The 17,936-nt window shown below is 56.8% G+C and overlaps 1 protein-coding gene across 1 annotated transcript in view; it reads right to left on the bottom strand.

The window, feature by feature from the left end:
• Window positions 1–17,936, bottom strand: part of COL13A1 (collagen type XIII alpha 1 chain) — a 144,498-nt gene that overhangs the window by 60,158 nt on the left and 66,404 nt on the right. The window contains 6 exon segments of the mRNA XM_032423878.1: window positions 3,076–3,102; window positions 4,150–4,176; window positions 5,010–5,045; window positions 11,432–11,482; window positions 13,820–13,846; window positions 16,417–16,452. Of these exon segments, the coding sequence (XP_032279769.1) occupies window positions 3,076–3,102; window positions 4,150–4,176; window positions 5,010–5,045; window positions 11,432–11,482; window positions 13,820–13,846; window positions 16,417–16,452 (204 nt within the window).

Raw genomic sequence — 17,936 nt, 5'->3', positions numbered from 1 at the left:
AGGTCCAACAACACACGGCACCAATTAGCTCTAGTTGAGTAGCGGCTGCCCCCGTAAGATGGGTCACAGGTGATGCGCTAAGGTGCTTGGCCCCTCCCCTGTGCCGGGCACTGTCGTGAGCGCTTGGTGTTAATGACATCCTCCCACCCTTAGGGCAGCTCTGAGCAATGGGATAAGAAGTGCCTTCAGAGTCCCAGCTCTCCTTCCTGGCACTTGTGGGATCCCCGATCCTGTCTATACCTTACATTCAGTTCTGGGGGCTCCTGTGGGGTGGGTGGAGCAGGGGTGATCCCCTTTTGAGGTGAGGACACTGGCTAAGCATGTGAGAGTGAGCCCTAGCCGCCCATGTTGGATGCCTAGCAGAGGGGAAACCATCTGGGGATGGAGGTGAGTGGGAGACAGACAGATGATAAGCAGGCCAAGCTAATTACACTAGACAGCGTGTTGAATTAATAGTGCGGGGTCCCAGTGCCAAGCCAAACAGAAGCCTAATGGTTCTGGGGCCTGTCAGATTCTGATGGATGACTAAGAGGCAGACAGGGGATCTATTACACTGGTGTGGGCTCATGGGACTTGGGATGACCTCACCCTTCCCCCCCCCAAGTTAGTTCTGTCCCCCAAACAGACAGGGGAGACTCATGGGTGGTTCAGTGGGGTGGGGCAGTGGGATGGCAGAGGAGGTGCCCCATAGAAGGGTTCCTTTCCCTCAAGACAAAGGGCTCTGGCAGCAGAAAGGAATGTGGTAAGACCCCACCACATGGGTCTCAATCCCAGCTCTGTGATTTAGAAGCTGTGTAGCCTTGGGCAATATACTCAACCCCTCTGTGCCTCCATCTCCCCTTTTGTAGAGTGGGGATAATAAGCCGTTACAAGGATTACAGAACAGTGCCTAGTTGACCATCTTATTACTTCTGGGTTGCCACGGACTGTGTTACGGTTAGTGTCAGGCCACTAGGAAGGGGAAGAGGGTGGCAGGGAGGGGTTGAGGGAGGAAGCACCCCAAACTCCTGGCATCTAAACCCCAATGCCTCTGGAACAATGGCAGCATGGAAGGGTTCCTGCCTTGGTCTCCACGGCTTCCCACATGTGCTGAGCAATGCTTGGAACAGGGGAGGGGCAACAGGACATGCACCTGCAGTGGGGCTGGCCATGATGGACAGGAAAGCTGGCCGGACACCTGGGCTCCAAAGCCAGCTCTCCCACCCACGGCCTCCAGAGCCTCATTGCCCTCTTTCTGTGGCTATTTTAAGGACTTGCCTGCCTCAGGCCTTTGCACGTGCTGTTCTCCCATGTCCAGAATGCTCTTTCCCATTCCTTTTTCTCTTAGTTAAACCCTCATCCCTCGGGCCGCAGTTCACGTCTTTCTCAGGAAGCCTCTCTGACCCTCAGCCTGGGTGAGGTGCTGTTATGCTGGGGTTTCTCAGGCTAACTGGCACGGCCTTTTTATAGAACGACTGCCAAGGTAATTTGTTAATGATGTGTCTGATTGTTTAACTGCATGCTCCCCTGCTAGATGGTGAGCTACAGGACGGCAAGGACAGTGTCTTTCTTTTTTTTTTTTTGTTTTGTTTTGTTTTGTTTTGTTTTGTTTTAAAGGTTTTATTTGAGAGAGAATGAGAGAGAGAGAGAGCACATGAGAGGGGGGAGGGTCAGAGGGAGAAGCAGACTCCCTGCCAAGCAGGGAGCCCGATGCGGGACTCGATCCAGGGACTCCAGGATCATGACCTGAGCCGAAGGCAGTCGCCTAACCAACTGAGCCACCCAGGCGCCCAAGGACAGTGTCTTTCTTACTCCTGTCTGTACCCCCGCTACCTGGCACAGTGCCCAGCGTAGTGCAGATACTCAGTAAGAATGTGTTAAGGGAAGGCAGGAGGCGGGGAGATAGGGAAGGTGAGAGGGAAAGAAGGAGGGAGAAAGGCAATAAAATGTGGAGGGAAGGAATTAGAGAATTGGGTTTGGATCCTGTTTCTGATGCTCCCTAGCTGTGTGACTTAAGGCAAGTTACTTAGACTCTCTGAGCTTCAGTTTCCACCGTGTCAAGGGGCTACTAGTAGGACCTGGAGCACAGGCTTCTGCTGAGGATGAAGGAGATAAGACACGCATAGGACTTAGCTCCGTGCCCACCACATAGAAAACCCTCAATGAATGTTAGCTGGGCCTGAGTTAACTGGATAGGCTGAAGCCCAGAGGGTGCTGAGTTGCTAAAGGTCCAGTGCAATTTAGGGGGAGCTGGGGCGAAGGCCAGGTCTCCTTCTCCCATCCACGAAGTGAGCCACCTCCGCACCCCGGTTGTGAGCGGAGCGTGTCCTCATGCCTGCACTTGGAGCAAGACGTGCCCCAGAGCCGGCCTGGACAGGGAGGCGGGGAGCCTGCCATGCTGCACATTCCAGGCCCTTCTGCAGGAGGGGGGTCCTCCCAGTGTAGAGATGACCACCCGGGGAGGCTGGATAGCATCCCAGCCCGGGGCTGGCCCATCTACTCTGAACGGCCCATCCCTTCCATGGAGAACTGGCCCCCTCCCCTGGAGGGGGCGGCCCTGGAGAAGGGGAGGTTCTCCCTTCTGGAAGGAGTGGCCTGCCTGGGGGAGACTGTAGAGACAGGAAATCCCTTTACAAGGCTTTGCAGAATGTGGAAGGGGCTGGGAGGAAGGTGGGGACAACCGTCTGACTCTCCAAGTCGGCTTTGTGCCCAGCTGGGACAGGAGTGCTTGGAGTCCTGAGGCAGCCCCCAGCAGGGCCAGCACTAGGAAATCCGGTTGCAGAAAAAGAGCTAGATGAGCTCCTCCCCCCTCCCCCCCCCAGTTTACATTCAGCCCTGAGGCAAAGGCGTGGCAGTTTGGGAGCACCTGCCTCTCCGGACCTCCTTTTCCTCATTTTCCAGGTGGAGAAGCCCCCTGCCCACCTCTCCTCCCTGCGTTGATGTGAGGACCTAGGGGTTTCGTTGTATACAGCTGGGGAGTGACCGTGGGGGCAGCCACTTGACGGTCCCTGTGGGTCCCCTTTGCAGGGCGGCACTTGGCTGAGACCAGGCTGACCCCCCACCCCTCAAGGGAAGGCAGGAAAGCTGGGGTCTTACCATCTCCCCTTTGGGTCCGGGGTGGCCCTGGAAGGAGAAGAGTGTGAGCGCCGGGTACACTGCACCCTGAAACCCCCGCCCTGCCCCCTCCATCACCCACTGCTCATTTTGCACACGTCTTTCCTCCTCACCTGTCCTCTTGCTCCCCGTCCTGGACCTGCTGGCTCAGGCATGGTCACCCGCCCGTCCCCCTTTGCTGGCAACCCCTCAAGAGCCCCTGCCCCATGCACACACCCGGGGCAGCTTGGAGGCACGCCAGGTCCTGGGGGCTGAGTGGGAAAGACCACCAGACCCCTCGCTGTGCTCAGCTCTGGCCTGCAGTGGGGAACTGACCAGGTGGGTGGCCAGGCCCTCACAGCGGGGTGCTGGGCTCCGGGGCCAGACGAGTGCATGGGGCTGGGCTTGGCACTCGTTGCCTTCCCTTGTCATCTCTGAGGACATCAGAGGGGTCCAGCCCTCCCCCAGCTCACTCCTTCCGAGGAGTGGGGCGGGGTCTCCCTTCCCGCATGAATATTTGGGTCTGGGACCCAAGCCCAAAGGATTAAAACGGACAGACAGAGGAGCTACAGTGGGGACACAGACTCCATCTGGACATGGGTGTGTGGGGGGTCCACCAGGGTGGGAGACCCGAGGAGACAGGGTGGCGCAGGCAGCTGCCTGGTGGTGCTGGGGAGCAGGTGTGGACCAGTGCCCACGCTCCATTTCAAGTCAGCAGCTTGAGCTCTCCACCCGTCTTCCCTCCCAGCTGCCTCCCCACCTCACCCCCTACCGCAGCCCCTTCGAAGGGCGCCTCAGAAACACCAGCTTCTAGGGGTAGTTCTTGCTCCAGACGCTGAGAACCCAGCTTGGCGGCCGTGGACTTGTGCCCAGGGGAGGCCCACTGGGGGCTGGGGCAGCTCATTCCAACGGCCCCTCCCCACCTCACATTGGCAACGACTTCCCGCCCCAGGAACATCCATTCTCTCTGGAGTTTCTCCCACCGAGTAAGGGTCTTGCAGAAGGACTGAGGACCCAGGGTCAGTGACCTGGATCAAGCGAGGGAGAGGAGCTCACAGCCCGAGAGGGTCCACTCACCGGTTTGCCATCGAGCCCAATGGGACCCTGAAAGGGAAAGAGGCCACGCGTCAAGACAACAGCACAGGTCTCCTGCCAAAGAGGTGGCCCGGGGCGGGGTTTAAGGGCACAGGTTCTGGACTCCAAGTTGGAGTTCAAGTGTCTGCTTGACCACTTACTGGTTGTATGACCATGGGTAAGCTTAAGCCTCAGTTTCCTATCCTACCATGGGGATAATAGAATCTTCCACGAGGGGTCTTTGTGAGGAGTGAACGAAATGCCACCTGTCCAGCACCCAGCACGAGGGACAGCCTGAGGGATGACAGTCACCACGGCGATCACAGACCTACCTCCTCCTCCTTACCCCGAGTGGAAAGTGAACCAGGTGTTGCTAGAAAGCCTGGGGCGGGCTAGCACCAAGGCCCGGGAAAAAGGAGAGCTAGTCGCTTTCCTGCCCTCCTCTTAGAACCTGTCCTCGACCCCTCGGGCAGGGGTCACAGGGCATCCAGATGGCCACCTGACCGCCTCCTGCAGGCGGGTCTCCTCTCCAGACCAGGTCGGAGGTTGCTTCCCTGAGGTGCATCATCTGTCCCACCTTCCAGTGTCCTGCTGAGGTTAACCCAGCCTGTGACTTCCCCCGCCTGTCCCTGTCCTGCTGTCCCTTCATTTCCCTATGACTGTCCCTGTCCTGTCTTGCACTCTGGGCTGAGTGTCAGCTACTCTCCTCAGTGGCTCTCTGGGAGAGGCTGCAGGAAAGGGTCCTTACTGACCAGAGTTTGGAAGGTCAAGAGCAGCTTGAGGGCTGGCCCCACATGAAGTTTAACCCAGCCAGGCCCAGGGGCCATCGGGGACATGGCTCATCTGGGGCCCTCCCTACTTACCGGAAATCCAGGGAAACCTCGAGTGCCTGGCTGACCCTGGAAAAAGCAGGAGAGGAGTGAGGATGGGTGAGGAGGGGATGAAGTTAGACCGAGTCCCCTTTGCTCTCAGAGGGTCTGTGGGTTCCCTCCCACTCCTCTGGGGTCCTCCGGGGGAGATACTCCCCGTGGTGAGCTGGCTAGCGGGGAGGCTGGAGAAAGATGGAAAAAACACCAGAGGAAGCCTCCTCCGGGGCCTGGGGAAAAGGAGGGGCCCAGCCTCTTTTGGGTCCTCCATGCCCTGAACCCCCACATATGAGCAGGTGGCTGGAGGGCACGGACCATGGGGACCGGCCTGGCGCACCCTGAACTCCTGGCTGCGATCTTCTGAGTCCTTTTTATTTATACAGCCGTTGCCCAGGGCTACTTACATGAGGCTGGTTTGGACAGCAGAAGCTGACCTTCAGAAGGTGTGTTTTCAGGCCACACGGGGCAGATCTCTCATTTTTCTCTTGCCCTGGCCCAGCAGGCCCCGCCCCCAGTTGGGCAATCTCTGGGTCCCCCAATCTTTGTGCCCATTCACGCCCATTCTCTTGCAGGTGCAGAGGGCCACTCGGGTCGGTATTTGGGCTGGAGACTAGAAGCCGCCAGTCACAGCCCGGTGGCCTCCGGTCCAGACTCAGGACAACAGAGGTGTGCTGAGGTCAGAAGCAGCGTGGGGCTGAGCAGACCCAGGGCTGGGGAGGGCTGAGCGGGAGGTCAAAGCCAGTGGTCCCTTTTTCTCACGTGTCATTCATAGCCGACCTGGTCTCACTAGCCCCGCTCCTGCCCCATCTCCCCTACTCCTCACTCAGGCACACGGTTCCCCTGCTTTCCCCGGACATACCCCATCTTTCCCACTGTCAGCCCTCAGCTGGGAGTCTCCCTTTGACTGAGGCGGCCACAGTGTCCTCTCAAGCTTGGGCCTCCGAGTCTGGCAGGCTGAGCTATACTCCTTCCTCCAGCAGCCTCAGCTGGGTGACTAAGTCCTTAGGCTTCCCTTTCCTCGGTCCTATAGCATGGGGACAAGAGCGTAACCTCACAGCGTCACTGAATAACATCCGATTGTACTCGTGAAGCCTGCTGAAATGGTAGCTGCCACTAATCCATCAATGTTTGCTGGATTGAACCAAACCAAGGAGCGCCAGAATAAAGCCTTCGGAGCCATGGACGATGGGCCCTGCCAAGTGGCAGTTTCCGAATCAGACCCCGTCGGGAGGGAGATTTCTCCACATCCATCTGCTGTGAAGCGGGAACCAGGCTGCTTGGGTCTTCCTTGAAGCCATGGACAGGAGTGCCCAGAGGCCTCTGCTCGGGGGACATGGCTGAGTGGGACGGGGACCCTGCCATCAGGGTGGGAGCGTCAGTCAAGTGGGGACAGACCTGCAGTGTCCTACGGGGTCGGGATGGGTTTGTGGCAGGCAGCCCAAGGGCAGGAGGGAGGACATGCCACTCAAATGTCGGAGAGCCCCGGGCTCACTTACTCTCTCTCAAGGGTAAGTGATGCTAAGAATAGCACTAAGGAGAAAACCCGGAAACCCTGCGATGTGGCCTCTGGAACCTCGCAGTGTAAACTTTCAACTACTCCGAATGCTGAGAGGCCCGAGGACAAAGGTCAGGAGGAAAGGATTCCAAGAAACATCTTCATGTCCCGCTCAGGATAATGTTTACACGGTAGGGATAAGCACATGGTTTGCTAATTACAGAGCCTGCCCGGGAGCAGGATGCATCTCCCCAACTCAGAGCCAAATCCGGGGCTAACCAAGGCTTTTTCGGGATTTTGGGAAGAATGTTGTCACTGACCAAATGGAAACTGGGACTCTACTTCCTGGAGATGCTGGGCTGGGTAAGGCACTCGGGGAGGCCTGGAACTGGATTTTAATTACGTGTCTTCAGTTACACGCTGAAGTTGGACCTCTCTTGCAGTGTTTATTGGCCGGTCATTTACTCATGAACTGCCTGTTTGTGTTCCTTACCAAAAATTTCCCCTCGCTTGTTTGTTTCCCATTGGCCCGAGGACAGCTCTTTGTCAAGGTCGGTAACTCTTTGAGGGTCACGTGCGTCGCCAATATTCCTTCCATTTTGGCATTTGTCTTTTTCATGCTGTATTTCCTGCCCGATGGAAGTTTTGCATTCAGGTGGACACACTTATCAATCTTCTCCTATGGCTCCTGGGTTTTATGCCATGTTTCCAGGGGACCTCCCAGTGAGGACTTCATAAATGTCTGCTCATGCTTTGTCCTTGTATTTTATGGTTTCATGTTTTACATCTAAGTATTTTATCCATTTGGTATTTATTCTGATATAACAAGTGAGGTACAGAATCAGCTTTTTTTTTTTTTTTTTTTGGTTTTACCTTTTGGTAAATGGCTTGTCCCCTGTCTCAGCATCATCTCTTAAACAATCTATTTTCCTCTTCCTACTGTGAAATGAAACCTTTACCGCGGACTAACTTCCCAGATGCGTTTGGCTTTATTTCTGGCCTTCCCATTCTGTCCTATTTAACTGCTCTGTTTTTATAATACATTGGATATCGAGTAGAACAACCAGTCCTGTCCTCCCCTATTCCCCTTACTCTATTTTTCAGAAATTTCCTGACATCCTTATGAAAGCTTACTTTTTTCCTCCAAATGAAATGAGTATTATTCTGTTGGACTCCAACCCCGTAAGAAATTCACTGGGATTGGGATCATATTAAAATGATGGATTATAGATTTATTCATAGATTAATAATGCATTAATACTATGTCCTTCCATGTAAGAACAAGGGGAATAAGCTTTACATCGCTCTCCCAAATCTCTTCCCTTAATTCAAGGCCAGGGTGGAAAGGGAGCCAAGTGGATCCCTGCTTTTTGGAAGTGGACCCTGATGTCTACTCCTACCTGTAATTCGTGTGGGGTAAAGCCACATAGACAGACAGAAGGCTAACTCTCCCTTCCCTTCTCTCTGACCCCTGAATGAGGGTCAGTCCCATATCTGCCCAGAGCCCGCCTCCCACTCCAAGTCAGTGCTGACTATCTTTCAAACAAGACCCCCGTGTTGGTCAGTGTGTAATCGTTGGCTGAGGTGACAGAGAGTGGGAGAGAAGAGCCCTGCTTTGTATAGGATCTGCTAATCTCTGTGGTGTAAATAAACCTCCCACCACAGCTGATTTTAAGCTACCAACGTGATGTCACTGAACACAGAGTTGGGAGGGGGTGTGCATGATCTGCTCTCGTGAGATGGGTGAGCCAACTCCAACTCTGACTTCCAGCAGCAAATGGGGGGCCAAACATCTCCCTTTGGACATTAAAAGGACATCTCAAGTTCATCATGTTCTGGTTAAACTCATCTTCCCCGGCAAAATCCGCTCCCCTATTTGGAGAAGGGTACCACCATCTACTTGGTTACTCAAGTCAGAAAGGTGGAGTCATCTTGAACTCCTCCTTCTTTCTCAATCCCCACTTTTATCATCAGTAAATTGGTCAATTCCACCTCCAAAGGTCCCACCAGTCCAGCCCTTGATTACTGCCAGCGCCTCCCAGCCAGTCCCCCACCTGTAGCCGCTTCTAAACACGCTCCATGCCAGGGCAGGGAGGGATAGGAGATCTTTTTAATCTGCAAATCTGAGCATGTCCATCCTCAGCTGAACACACACCAAGGCTCTCCACTGACCTCAGGATAGAGTCCCGACTCCTGAAGACCCTGTTCAGGTCCTTCTCGACTGGGCCCTTGTTCACCTCACTAGCCTCGGCCTGGCTTTGCTACGCAGCGCATTTTCCCTGTTTCTCCAGTAGTTCATAAGAACCCGTCTTACCGCGGGGGCTCCTCCCCAGCCTCACAACCTCGGGAACCTCTGCTCTTCTTTGATCACAGTTTAGTTACCCCTCCTTCTTGGAAGCCTTCTCTGTCTGCCCACACCCCAAGGCGGGTGCCTCCTCCGTATATCGTTCCCCATAATCCCCAGCCACAGAAGGCTTGCCCACTTGGCCTCTCCCCCTTAATGACAAACATCCCCTTTGTCTTCCCCTGCTCCCTGCGCTCACCAGCTCTGCGTGGCTTCCTGGGAGGCGTTGAGGTGGTTGCCCTGGTCTCTAGTGGTCTCTAGTGAGGACTCAGCGGGGGAGGCCCCAGTCATTGGGGTGATGGTCACCCCCACAGGCCAAAGTAGAAGGAGGCTGGGCTTCGTTAAGCCTCCTGGTACTATAATCCCTCTCCTACCACCAAGGCTGCACCCACACGGAGAACTGTTTCTTCTCCTGAAGGTAAATATCCCTTTTAAAGGGTAGAGCTTGAAACAGGGAGGGCAGAATTGCGGCGAGAATGTTGGCTTTGGAATGAGGCGAAGCTGGACCAGCCCAAGCTCTAGCACTGACCTGCTGAGTGGCCTCAGGTGAGTTATGAAACTCTCAGTCTCCTTCTCTGGGAGATGGGCTGGCGGGCCTGCCCCACAGCTTTGTTGGGAGGACCGATAGAGGCCTGGGCATAGGTGGGCTCTCAGCATAGGCCCTAGGACAGGATAGGTGCCCAGAGGATGGAATTTATCACTATTACCTGGATAGAAGGTACTTTTTGCCATTGGAGTCAAATCCCGCGCAGGAGGTATGGTTCCTCATGATGCACACTGAGCCAGAAGCCAGGGGAGCTGAGGCAGACCCCTTCCCCCGAGCGTGTCCCCCAAAAGGGGGCCTTTTCAACAACTTTTAGGTAGCTCGTTGGCACGGTCCTGCCAAAAGGGTATTGGAGGACCGCCGTGATCGACACAATGGGGTCTGTGGTCAGACTGGGAGGCAGGCCGAGGTGGTGGCCAAGGGGTAGGGCCTGTATTCTGTTACTCTTCTGTCCACCCAACAGGCCCGTCCCGGCTTGGTCCTGGCCGTTAGAATCTGGGGACTGGCTTTCTCGGTGACCTTTCTCGGTGACCTTGCCAGGAGCGGCTAGGCTCAGGACATGCACATGGCAGTTCCTCTCATGAAGCTTACGGCCCATCGGAGCAGTGGCCACATGAGCCCAGAGGCCCGGATGCCAGTAACCCTGCGGCCTGGCGGTCTGTTCCAGCAGTGGGGTGCAGAGTGTAGACTCTGAGCCATGCGGCCCGGGCTGAGCACCTGAATCCCCACGTGGCCACAGTCGAGTGAATGATCCTAGGCAAGTCACTTGGCCTCTCTGTGCCCAGCTTTTCTCACCCATGAAATGTAGGGGCTGATAGTACCTCCCGGTGGGCTTCTTGTGAGGATTAGGTGAGTTATAGTGTGTAGCAGTCTTAGGACGCTGCCTGCCCAAACTTCAGTGCCACGCGTCAATCCGTAACATCGTCGCTGGGGTCAGAGCCAGAGGGAATCTTGCCCAGGAGGCCAGGACTCTGCAGCCCGGGACCCTTTCAACCCTGCCTCCAGCCTTGGCACCCGACCAGTCTGCCAGCCCTGCTCCCCAGCTCTGCCCTTTGGCTCCCCATCCTGACCCGTTCCCCCCCCCCCCCGATTTAGCTATCGGCTCTCTGAGCCCGCTCCCTAGACTATGGGTAGGAGATGTTCCCGCTTGCACTGGCTCCCTCTGGTGAAGGCAGGGGAATGGGCAGGCTGGACGCCACACCTCCACTGGGCTAGCCTCAGACTCCCAGAGGCTAGCCCTCTGCTTCCCTCTCCCTCTCACTGTGCAGGCAGGACAGGAAAAGTGCACAGTAGAGCATGGAGATGGTGGCCTGATTTATGGGGGAAGCCCTTGGTGCCAAGGGTCCTGGGTTCTAATCCTGTCCCAGCCTCTATGTGTGGGCCCCTGGCCCCTTGCTGGACCTCAGTTTCCCCTTCTGAGGGGGCTGTGCTAGACCATTGCTGAGGTCCTTTCTACCCTGACATTTCGTGATTGTCCTGATGCCCCATGGTTTGGGCTCTCCTTACCATAGTCACAGTATCTTCCCACATCATCACCCATGTCCCCTTTTGGTCCCTAAGGAAACATATCGGAGGAGAAGCCTCTGATTTCTCCGAGCCCCGGGCCACTGGGTAGGGGCACTAAGAACGAGGCCTTTGAGGACGAGTGGTGGGTCAGGCCTCTGCCGAGACCAGGAGTGGGTGCTTGGGGCAGCGGATCTGGATGCTGGGTATCTGCTCCAGGGGCTTCTGGAAACAAGGCTTGTCCCCTATAAAGCTGGAGCAGCCCATCTGGGGAGGGGCGAGTACTTTCTCCCTGCCTGTAAACAGCAGGGCCACCTCGCAGCTGCTGGCTTCCTGGCCAAAGGGTGGTCCTCATGAACCCTCCCGAGAAGCTATAATTTCGGTATATTTAGGCAGGCCTGCCCTGGTTGACCACATTATAGGTGGTGGCCGCCAGGCCCAGAGGCACAGCCAGGACTCGCTCCCCTCCACCCAAACCCTTGTCATTAGCTAGCCCAGCCCCCCCACCCTGAAGTAGAGCAAAAACCACTTACAGGGGGGCCACGGGGGCCGATGATGGACATGCCGGCATCTCCTGGGGCCCCCTGTGGGAGAGAGAGAGAGAGGAGAGGGAGAGGGACAGGGGCAGGGACAGGAGGGGGGAGGGGTAGGCAAAGGAGGAGGTAAAGAAGGGAGACGGCAGGTGGGGAAGGAGAGTGGGGTCAGGGGTTGCCCAGCCAGAGGCCGGGAGAACAGAGGGGGCGGGGGGTGGGGGAGGGCGGTGTGGAGGGAGATGGGGGATCACAGGAGAGGAGACAAGGGGGCGCAGGGAGCATCCGGGAGGGAGTGAGAAGGGCAGCGGGAGGCCGGAGGAAGAAAGAGGGAAGAGAGCATAAGATGTGGGACCAGGGACAGAGGGGGGTGGGACCCCAGGCAGAAGAGGGAAGAAGGGATTCAGTGCAGGGATAAGCAAGGGCAGCTCAGGGAGGGGAGGGCACACAGCTCAGCCACGCCGCTCAGGCCGCAGAGGCCTCCTCTAGGCCCTGCTCGGTGCCCTCCAATCTGCCGCAGCCCCACCCTAGCCTCAGAGCCCCTGAGGCCTTCGTCCCCGCCCCAGCCCCCCAGATGCCCATGTGGCGCACGCCCCCGCAGCAGGTGAGCCCGGCTGCTCCGTGGATGGAGTTGCTCAGAACAGGGGTGGGGACAAGACCCATGCTCGCTGTGTGGGCCCCACGGCCCTGAGCCTGCAGGCGGGGCTGCCTCGGACATCCTAGGCCTGATGTGAGAGTGACACAGAGGGGTGAAGTCGGCCAGAATTCTCAGCCCTGAGAGGATGGCGGCTGCTGCTGAGCTGGGAGCTCCAAGTGCCATCCAAGGGTGGCCGGGCTGCCCGGATATCTACACCCATGTGTGTGTGTGTGTGTGTGCGTGCGTGTGCATGCGCGCGCACGCATGTGGGTGCTGGGGGCAGGGAGGGCGACAGAAAGATGAAGGTGTCAGGGACACAGATGGGGGTCAGAGATGATGCCCTGGCAGAAGGATCTAGACCGTGCCCTGCTGTGCGGAGGGCACACTGCTGCTTCCCACCAGGGGGGCTCCCAGGCCTCCCTCCCAGGTCTTGCTCTGCCAGGCAAGTCACAGAACCTCTCCCAGCCCACATCCGTCCTCTGTGAACTGGATGCTGAGGGCTGCTCGGCTACCCTTCCAAGCAAAGGCCCTAAATGTATTTGTGACTGTCATGCCTCACGCCCAGGTAGCAGTGATCTCAGATTTGTAACTGTTTCCACCACGGCAGCAGTACCGTAATCACCACACGAGGCAGGGTAGTGCAATGGCTAGGAGCCAGCCAGAGCCCTTGGGTTTGAAGCCCAGCTCTGCTCCTTCCCAGCTGTGTCACCTTGGGCCACTTAACTTCCTTCTGCCTCAGTTTCCTTACCTATCTCATAGGATGGGTGTGAAAGTTTCATGAGATAATGTTGTAAAGTGCTGAAAAGAATGCCCGGTGCATGAAGGGGCTAGCAAGTGTTTGCAATTATCCTTAGGCACTGATCGTGTCCTTCATCTTTCTCCCGGGCAGCGTGGAGCCCTAGGAGGGGACACCGTGAGGGTGGGGCTCCTCTCCAGCTCTGTCACTTGCTGCTGTGTGACCTTGGGTCTGTGAAGCTGCCTCTCTGTGCTCTCATGTAAATAAGAATATTGAAGCCTCCCTGGAAGGGCTATGTCAGTGTTAATTGGGAGAACAGAGGCCAAACACCATGGCACCTGGCAGTTTGTGCTTAGTACATTGTAGCTGCGAGTGTTCTGCTGCCATTGTCATTATTTTGGAGACGGAGAGACTCCACGCACTGCCATGTACAGGCAAGTAAGTACTAAGCTGGGCATCGGGAGGTCTGGCTTCTCACCCCTGCTCGTCATTATTGGTGTGGGATCTTCAGCAAGCCCCACCCCCGCTCTGGGCCTCAGTTTCCTTCTCTGTAAAGGGAACTGGTTAGATGTGTTGCTCTCTGATCCCTCAGGATCCACCAGGGCTAACGCTCCAGAATGGCCTCTTGAGCTTCTGGCTTCCGAGGGGGCTTCACTCTAGGCCCCTGGGAGTCTCTCTGGGGCAGCACGAAGAGAATTTCTATGTCTGAGGGCACCAGCAGTAGGCTGGGGAGGGACTAGAACCAGCTGCCCCAAACAGCGATTGTGCTTCCCTCGGCTCGGGGAAGGGGGACGGCGAGGCCACAGGCAGCCTGGGTGTGTGGGGAGACCCATGCAGCAGGGAGGCTGGGCCCTTAGCCAGGAGTCAGGGCCCGGACACTGGGCCTGGAGAGCCTGCGAGGTCAGAGTGCTGGGGCCTGTGTGCTGGGGGGGGGCTGAGATGGGGCCTCTGGAAGCACCCCGAGAATCCAAGGGGAAGAGACTGGGGCAGAAAGGTGGAGGGCAAAGTGAGCACTCACCTTCTCGCCTGGTTGGCCCTTTACTCCCTGGGCAGCCACATGCAACACAGGGTGGGGAGGAGAGAGGGGGAGAGAAAAAAGAAAGGATAAGAGAGAGGCACACACGCGAGAATCTGTGTTAAAGGCACAATGACCAAACAAAAGAAATCGCTGTGAAGTAAGAAACAAAACAAAACATACATGTTGACACATGACAGGTGTCCCTCCTCCAACAAGCACAGTGCAGGGTTGGCTACAGGTTTACCCCCGGGCCCGGCCCCAGCCAGCCCTTCTAGATAACCGAGAGAAACAGAGGCAAGATGTGTGTGTGTGTGTGTGTGTGTGTGAGAGAGAGAGAGAGAGAGAGAGAGAGAGAGAAACCCATCCAGGTCAGAAAATCTGCCTGAGAAGCCATGAGAAGCCATGTTCCCAGCTCACCGGGTCACCTGAGGTGGTGGTGGTTGGTGGGGAGGGAGCATGAGGGAGACTTGTCCAAGGACTGTGTTGTGAAGTGGAGTTTAGTTGGTTTGAAGGTCCAACTGAGCACCAAGCACAAAGTTTTGCCAAGCTACACACGCTGGGAGTCGTCAGGGCTGGCCAGGCAAGATGTCGGGAGAGGGACTAGAGGAATACGGGAGGACAGACAGTAGGACAGACATCTGGGGGGATGGAGGATGGGTCTGGGATGCAGAGGAAACTGGGCAGTCACCAAGGGCCCCTGTAACCACAGCAATGCGCAGAGAGACAGCTCTGATCTACCCTAATCCACTGAAGCCAGGGGTACCAGCTCTGGTGAGAACCACAGGGGCAACTCAGGCATTTCACACCCCCTGGCCACCCTCGTCCTTATCAGGTGGCTGGGGCCAGGACTCCTACTGGGCAGCCAAATGGATCCATTGTCACATTGAAAATAGCACAAGCAGCATGAAAACCCCCAAGTGGCTGGAAAACAGAAATGGGGGGCTTCCTGTGGCCTTCCCTCCTGCCCCCACCACTGAGGGTCAGAACTCGGCTCAGATGGACACTTCCTGGGCACACACGTCCACAAGGGCCCAAGAAGGAGGGCAGGAGGGGGAGGGCAGGCAGCGGCACTCAGGGTATAGAGTCCTGATGCCCACCTGTTAGGAGCCAGGATCTCGGCGTCTGACAGTCAGCTTGGGTGCAAGCCCCAGCTCCACCCCCCAATCCGAGGCAAACTGAGTCTCAACAAGCTCATCAATAGGACGGGTTCCTGGAAAGCTCTGATGGAGAACGTGCCTGCTTCAGGCCCACGCACGGCAAGCCCCTGAGAAAGGCTGGCTGGCTCTATTCTCCCTGCTGCACACACGAAAGGACCAGTGACAGCCTGGGGGACTCAGGGTTTGGAGTGAGAGAACTAAGGCAGAGGGACAGGGTCAGGCAGGACCTCGGGAAAGACACTTAACATCTGAGCCTCGGTTTTCTCATCTGAGCAATGGGTGGAAATTGTGCCTACCTCCAGCAGCTCTTGGGACCCAATGAGCTAATGTGAGTGAGGCTCTCAGCACAACGCCCAGCGCAGAGTGAGCGCTCTCGGGTGTTAACTGTGATTCGGAGGCCTTCTCTCTGAGCACCGGGCTCACACCAGGCAAGCAAGCTCCCGCAAGGATGCCATACCCAGGCCTAAGGCCAACCCGTGAGGAGGTGAGGTCAAGAGGCAAGGCATGTGAGTGGCATAGAAGGATGGCGTGGGGGGAGTTGGGGGGCCCTGGGGAGCCAGAGGGAGGTCGAGGCTGATAGCTGTAGGGGAGTCGGGGGTAGACGGGGAGAGTAGCTTGGGCATGTCCTAGACTCACTTGGTGCTGCTGAGGCCGGCGTGTGGCCATCACCCCCTCGGGCTGCCCCCAGTGCCTGAGCTGCCCTTTCTAGCCCCCTGGAGGCTAGCAGGCACCCGGGACCAGCCTGGCTCTGGGACCCCGAGATCTAGTGCCGGCCCTCCCATTTCTGAGCTATCCCCCCCCTGCGGAACATTCATTTCTGTTTCCCTTTCTTCATCCTGAGTTTTCAGCAGGAAGCCTTCAGTGTCTAACTCCTAGCCTCATGGTGAGGGTTTGGAAGCACTGCCTGGGAGCCAGCCCTGTCCCCCACCAGCCTCTAGTCTCTGTCTAGGGAAGGCGCCTCGGGACACCGGCTCCACTGCAGCTTCCATGGGCATCTTGAGGCTGCATTTGTCACCACCTATTGCTGCTCTTGCTGGGGAGTGGTGGCAAAGCAGCTGGAAGTCTGAAGAAGAGCTGCTAGCCTCGGGAGGTGGGGGGGCGGTGGAGTGGGTGGGAGTCCTCCTGATGTCATGAGGGGCTTGGGCCTCATCTTGTCCCTCGGTGGGGGATCGATAAAGAACTTTATCAGTGCCATTTCTTGGCTTTTTCCTTTGCCATGGCAGCTGTATGGAGAGTAGAGTCCTACTGCAAGATCTGAAGGACTGGAATAAAACTTCCTCCTTTCTTCTCTCCAGTCCCTCTCTGAAGCCGACTTGGGTGGAGGAAGAGAGAGGTCTGACCCCCTCCTTGGGGCTGGGGAGGTTGCCATGGTTTGGAGGACAGGGCGGCACGAAGAAGCAAGCAACGGCCACCCAAGCAAGTACAAATGCGCCAACTCACCACACGTCCAGGCATCCCAATGGCACCTTTGTCCCCCTGATGAAGGAGGCAGAAACAATTAGATGTGGCTGGAGCCAGGCCAGCGTAGGAAGGACCCCATGGGCTAGCTATGCACCCAAGACCTGCTTTGCATGGGCGGTCGGGATGATGCCCACTCAGCCCCCAAGGACTGTTAGGCAAGCGGCCACCCCTACCACGATCTGCTCTCAGTGCGGTGCTGTGGAAAGTGCACTAACCTAGGAGTCTGGTCCCCAGCCTGAGCCTCAGTTTCCCTATGCGTTTCACGAAGGGTCCAAGGCCCTTCCTCTCTTAGACTTCTGCTGTCACAGTCTAGCTTCGGCTTCACCCAGGATGTGCCATATCTTCGTCCCGCTCAACTCCAAGGCACAGAGCCCGGAGAGTGGTGGCCCCATGTGCCAGGTGAATGGTCTATCTGTGCCAGAGCTGAGGCGCAGTGCCCACGTCCCCCGACTCCTCCCCAGGCCCTCCGTCCGAGAAGGCTACGACAGAGTCCTCTCCCTGCCCTCCTCTCGGCCACCCCCGGCACCAACAGGAAGGACAGTGAGCCACGTAGATACGGCCGCATTACGAGTTTCAGCCGCTCAGAAGGATCCACTTTGTTTCGTAGCCAGGGGTTACATCTTCTTACTCTGGAAATCTGCTTAGTAAGTTTTGTTCCTCTCCTTTTTGGTAGAAAATATTTTTTTGCAATAATACATGTGCAGACATTATAAAATCTGGGGTGGGGCCTGGGGTTCACTAGGACTCTAGAAGGACGGAAAGCAATGGGGGCCAAAAACCAGACGGTGTTTGTCCTGGCTTCCTGGGCAGGAGAGAGCTGGGTCTGTGGGTTCCCCTGAAGGGTGTGGGCACTTCTGGGGCGATTCTGTGTCTGCTGACCCCACTGAGGCAACAAGCCTTGAGGGACAATTAGCATCTCAAGATGTATGTGGATGGACCCGAGGACAGCAAGTGCTCTGAAATTAGGGTCTTCTTACACACACGGGTCGGTGGTGTCTCTAGGAAATGGCTCACCCTTTGCAAAAGAGTGGCGGGGTAGCAGCATTGGTGATAAGCCTGGATCTGTTTCCGTGCCTCCCTCAGCACCCGTGTCTCTCTCAAGGGGCTGCTGGGAGGATGCAGTAAATGATGCCCCGGGAAAGCCTTCTCCCAGCGCTTGGCACCTGGGGCGTGTCGCACATTCGGGGTCTACAGGTAGTGAGCCCAGCACGGCTGTGGGCAAGTGAATTGTACAGCATGTTTGTGCTTCCGAGTTTTGCATTTCACAAGGGGCTGGCCGCAGCAAATCTTTTCGCGGGTCCCTCCCAGGTTCCCCCACGTGGAAGCACGAGGGGGGCGAGGACCTGGGGGTCAGCGGTCCACCCTTCCTGCTGAGGACACCAGGCCTGCCGCACGCGGGCTGAGACACCCCCACAGCCCGCTCACTCCTGGGCTTCTGAATGATATTGCAGGCTGTGTATTTTGGTTTCTCTTTGTTTCTTTTTTAAAACTAATGTTCT

The sequence above is a fragment of the Phoca vitulina genome, unplaced genomic scaffold (assembly GCF_004348235.1).
Source record: "Phoca vitulina isolate PV1807 unplaced genomic scaffold, GSC_HSeal_1.0 scaffold29, whole genome shotgun sequence".
Classification (NCBI taxonomy): Eukaryota; Metazoa; Chordata; class Mammalia; order Carnivora; family Phocidae; genus Phoca; species Phoca vitulina.
Note: the sequence above shows the minus strand (reverse complement) of the source record. Positions and strands in the feature narration are given on the sequence as shown.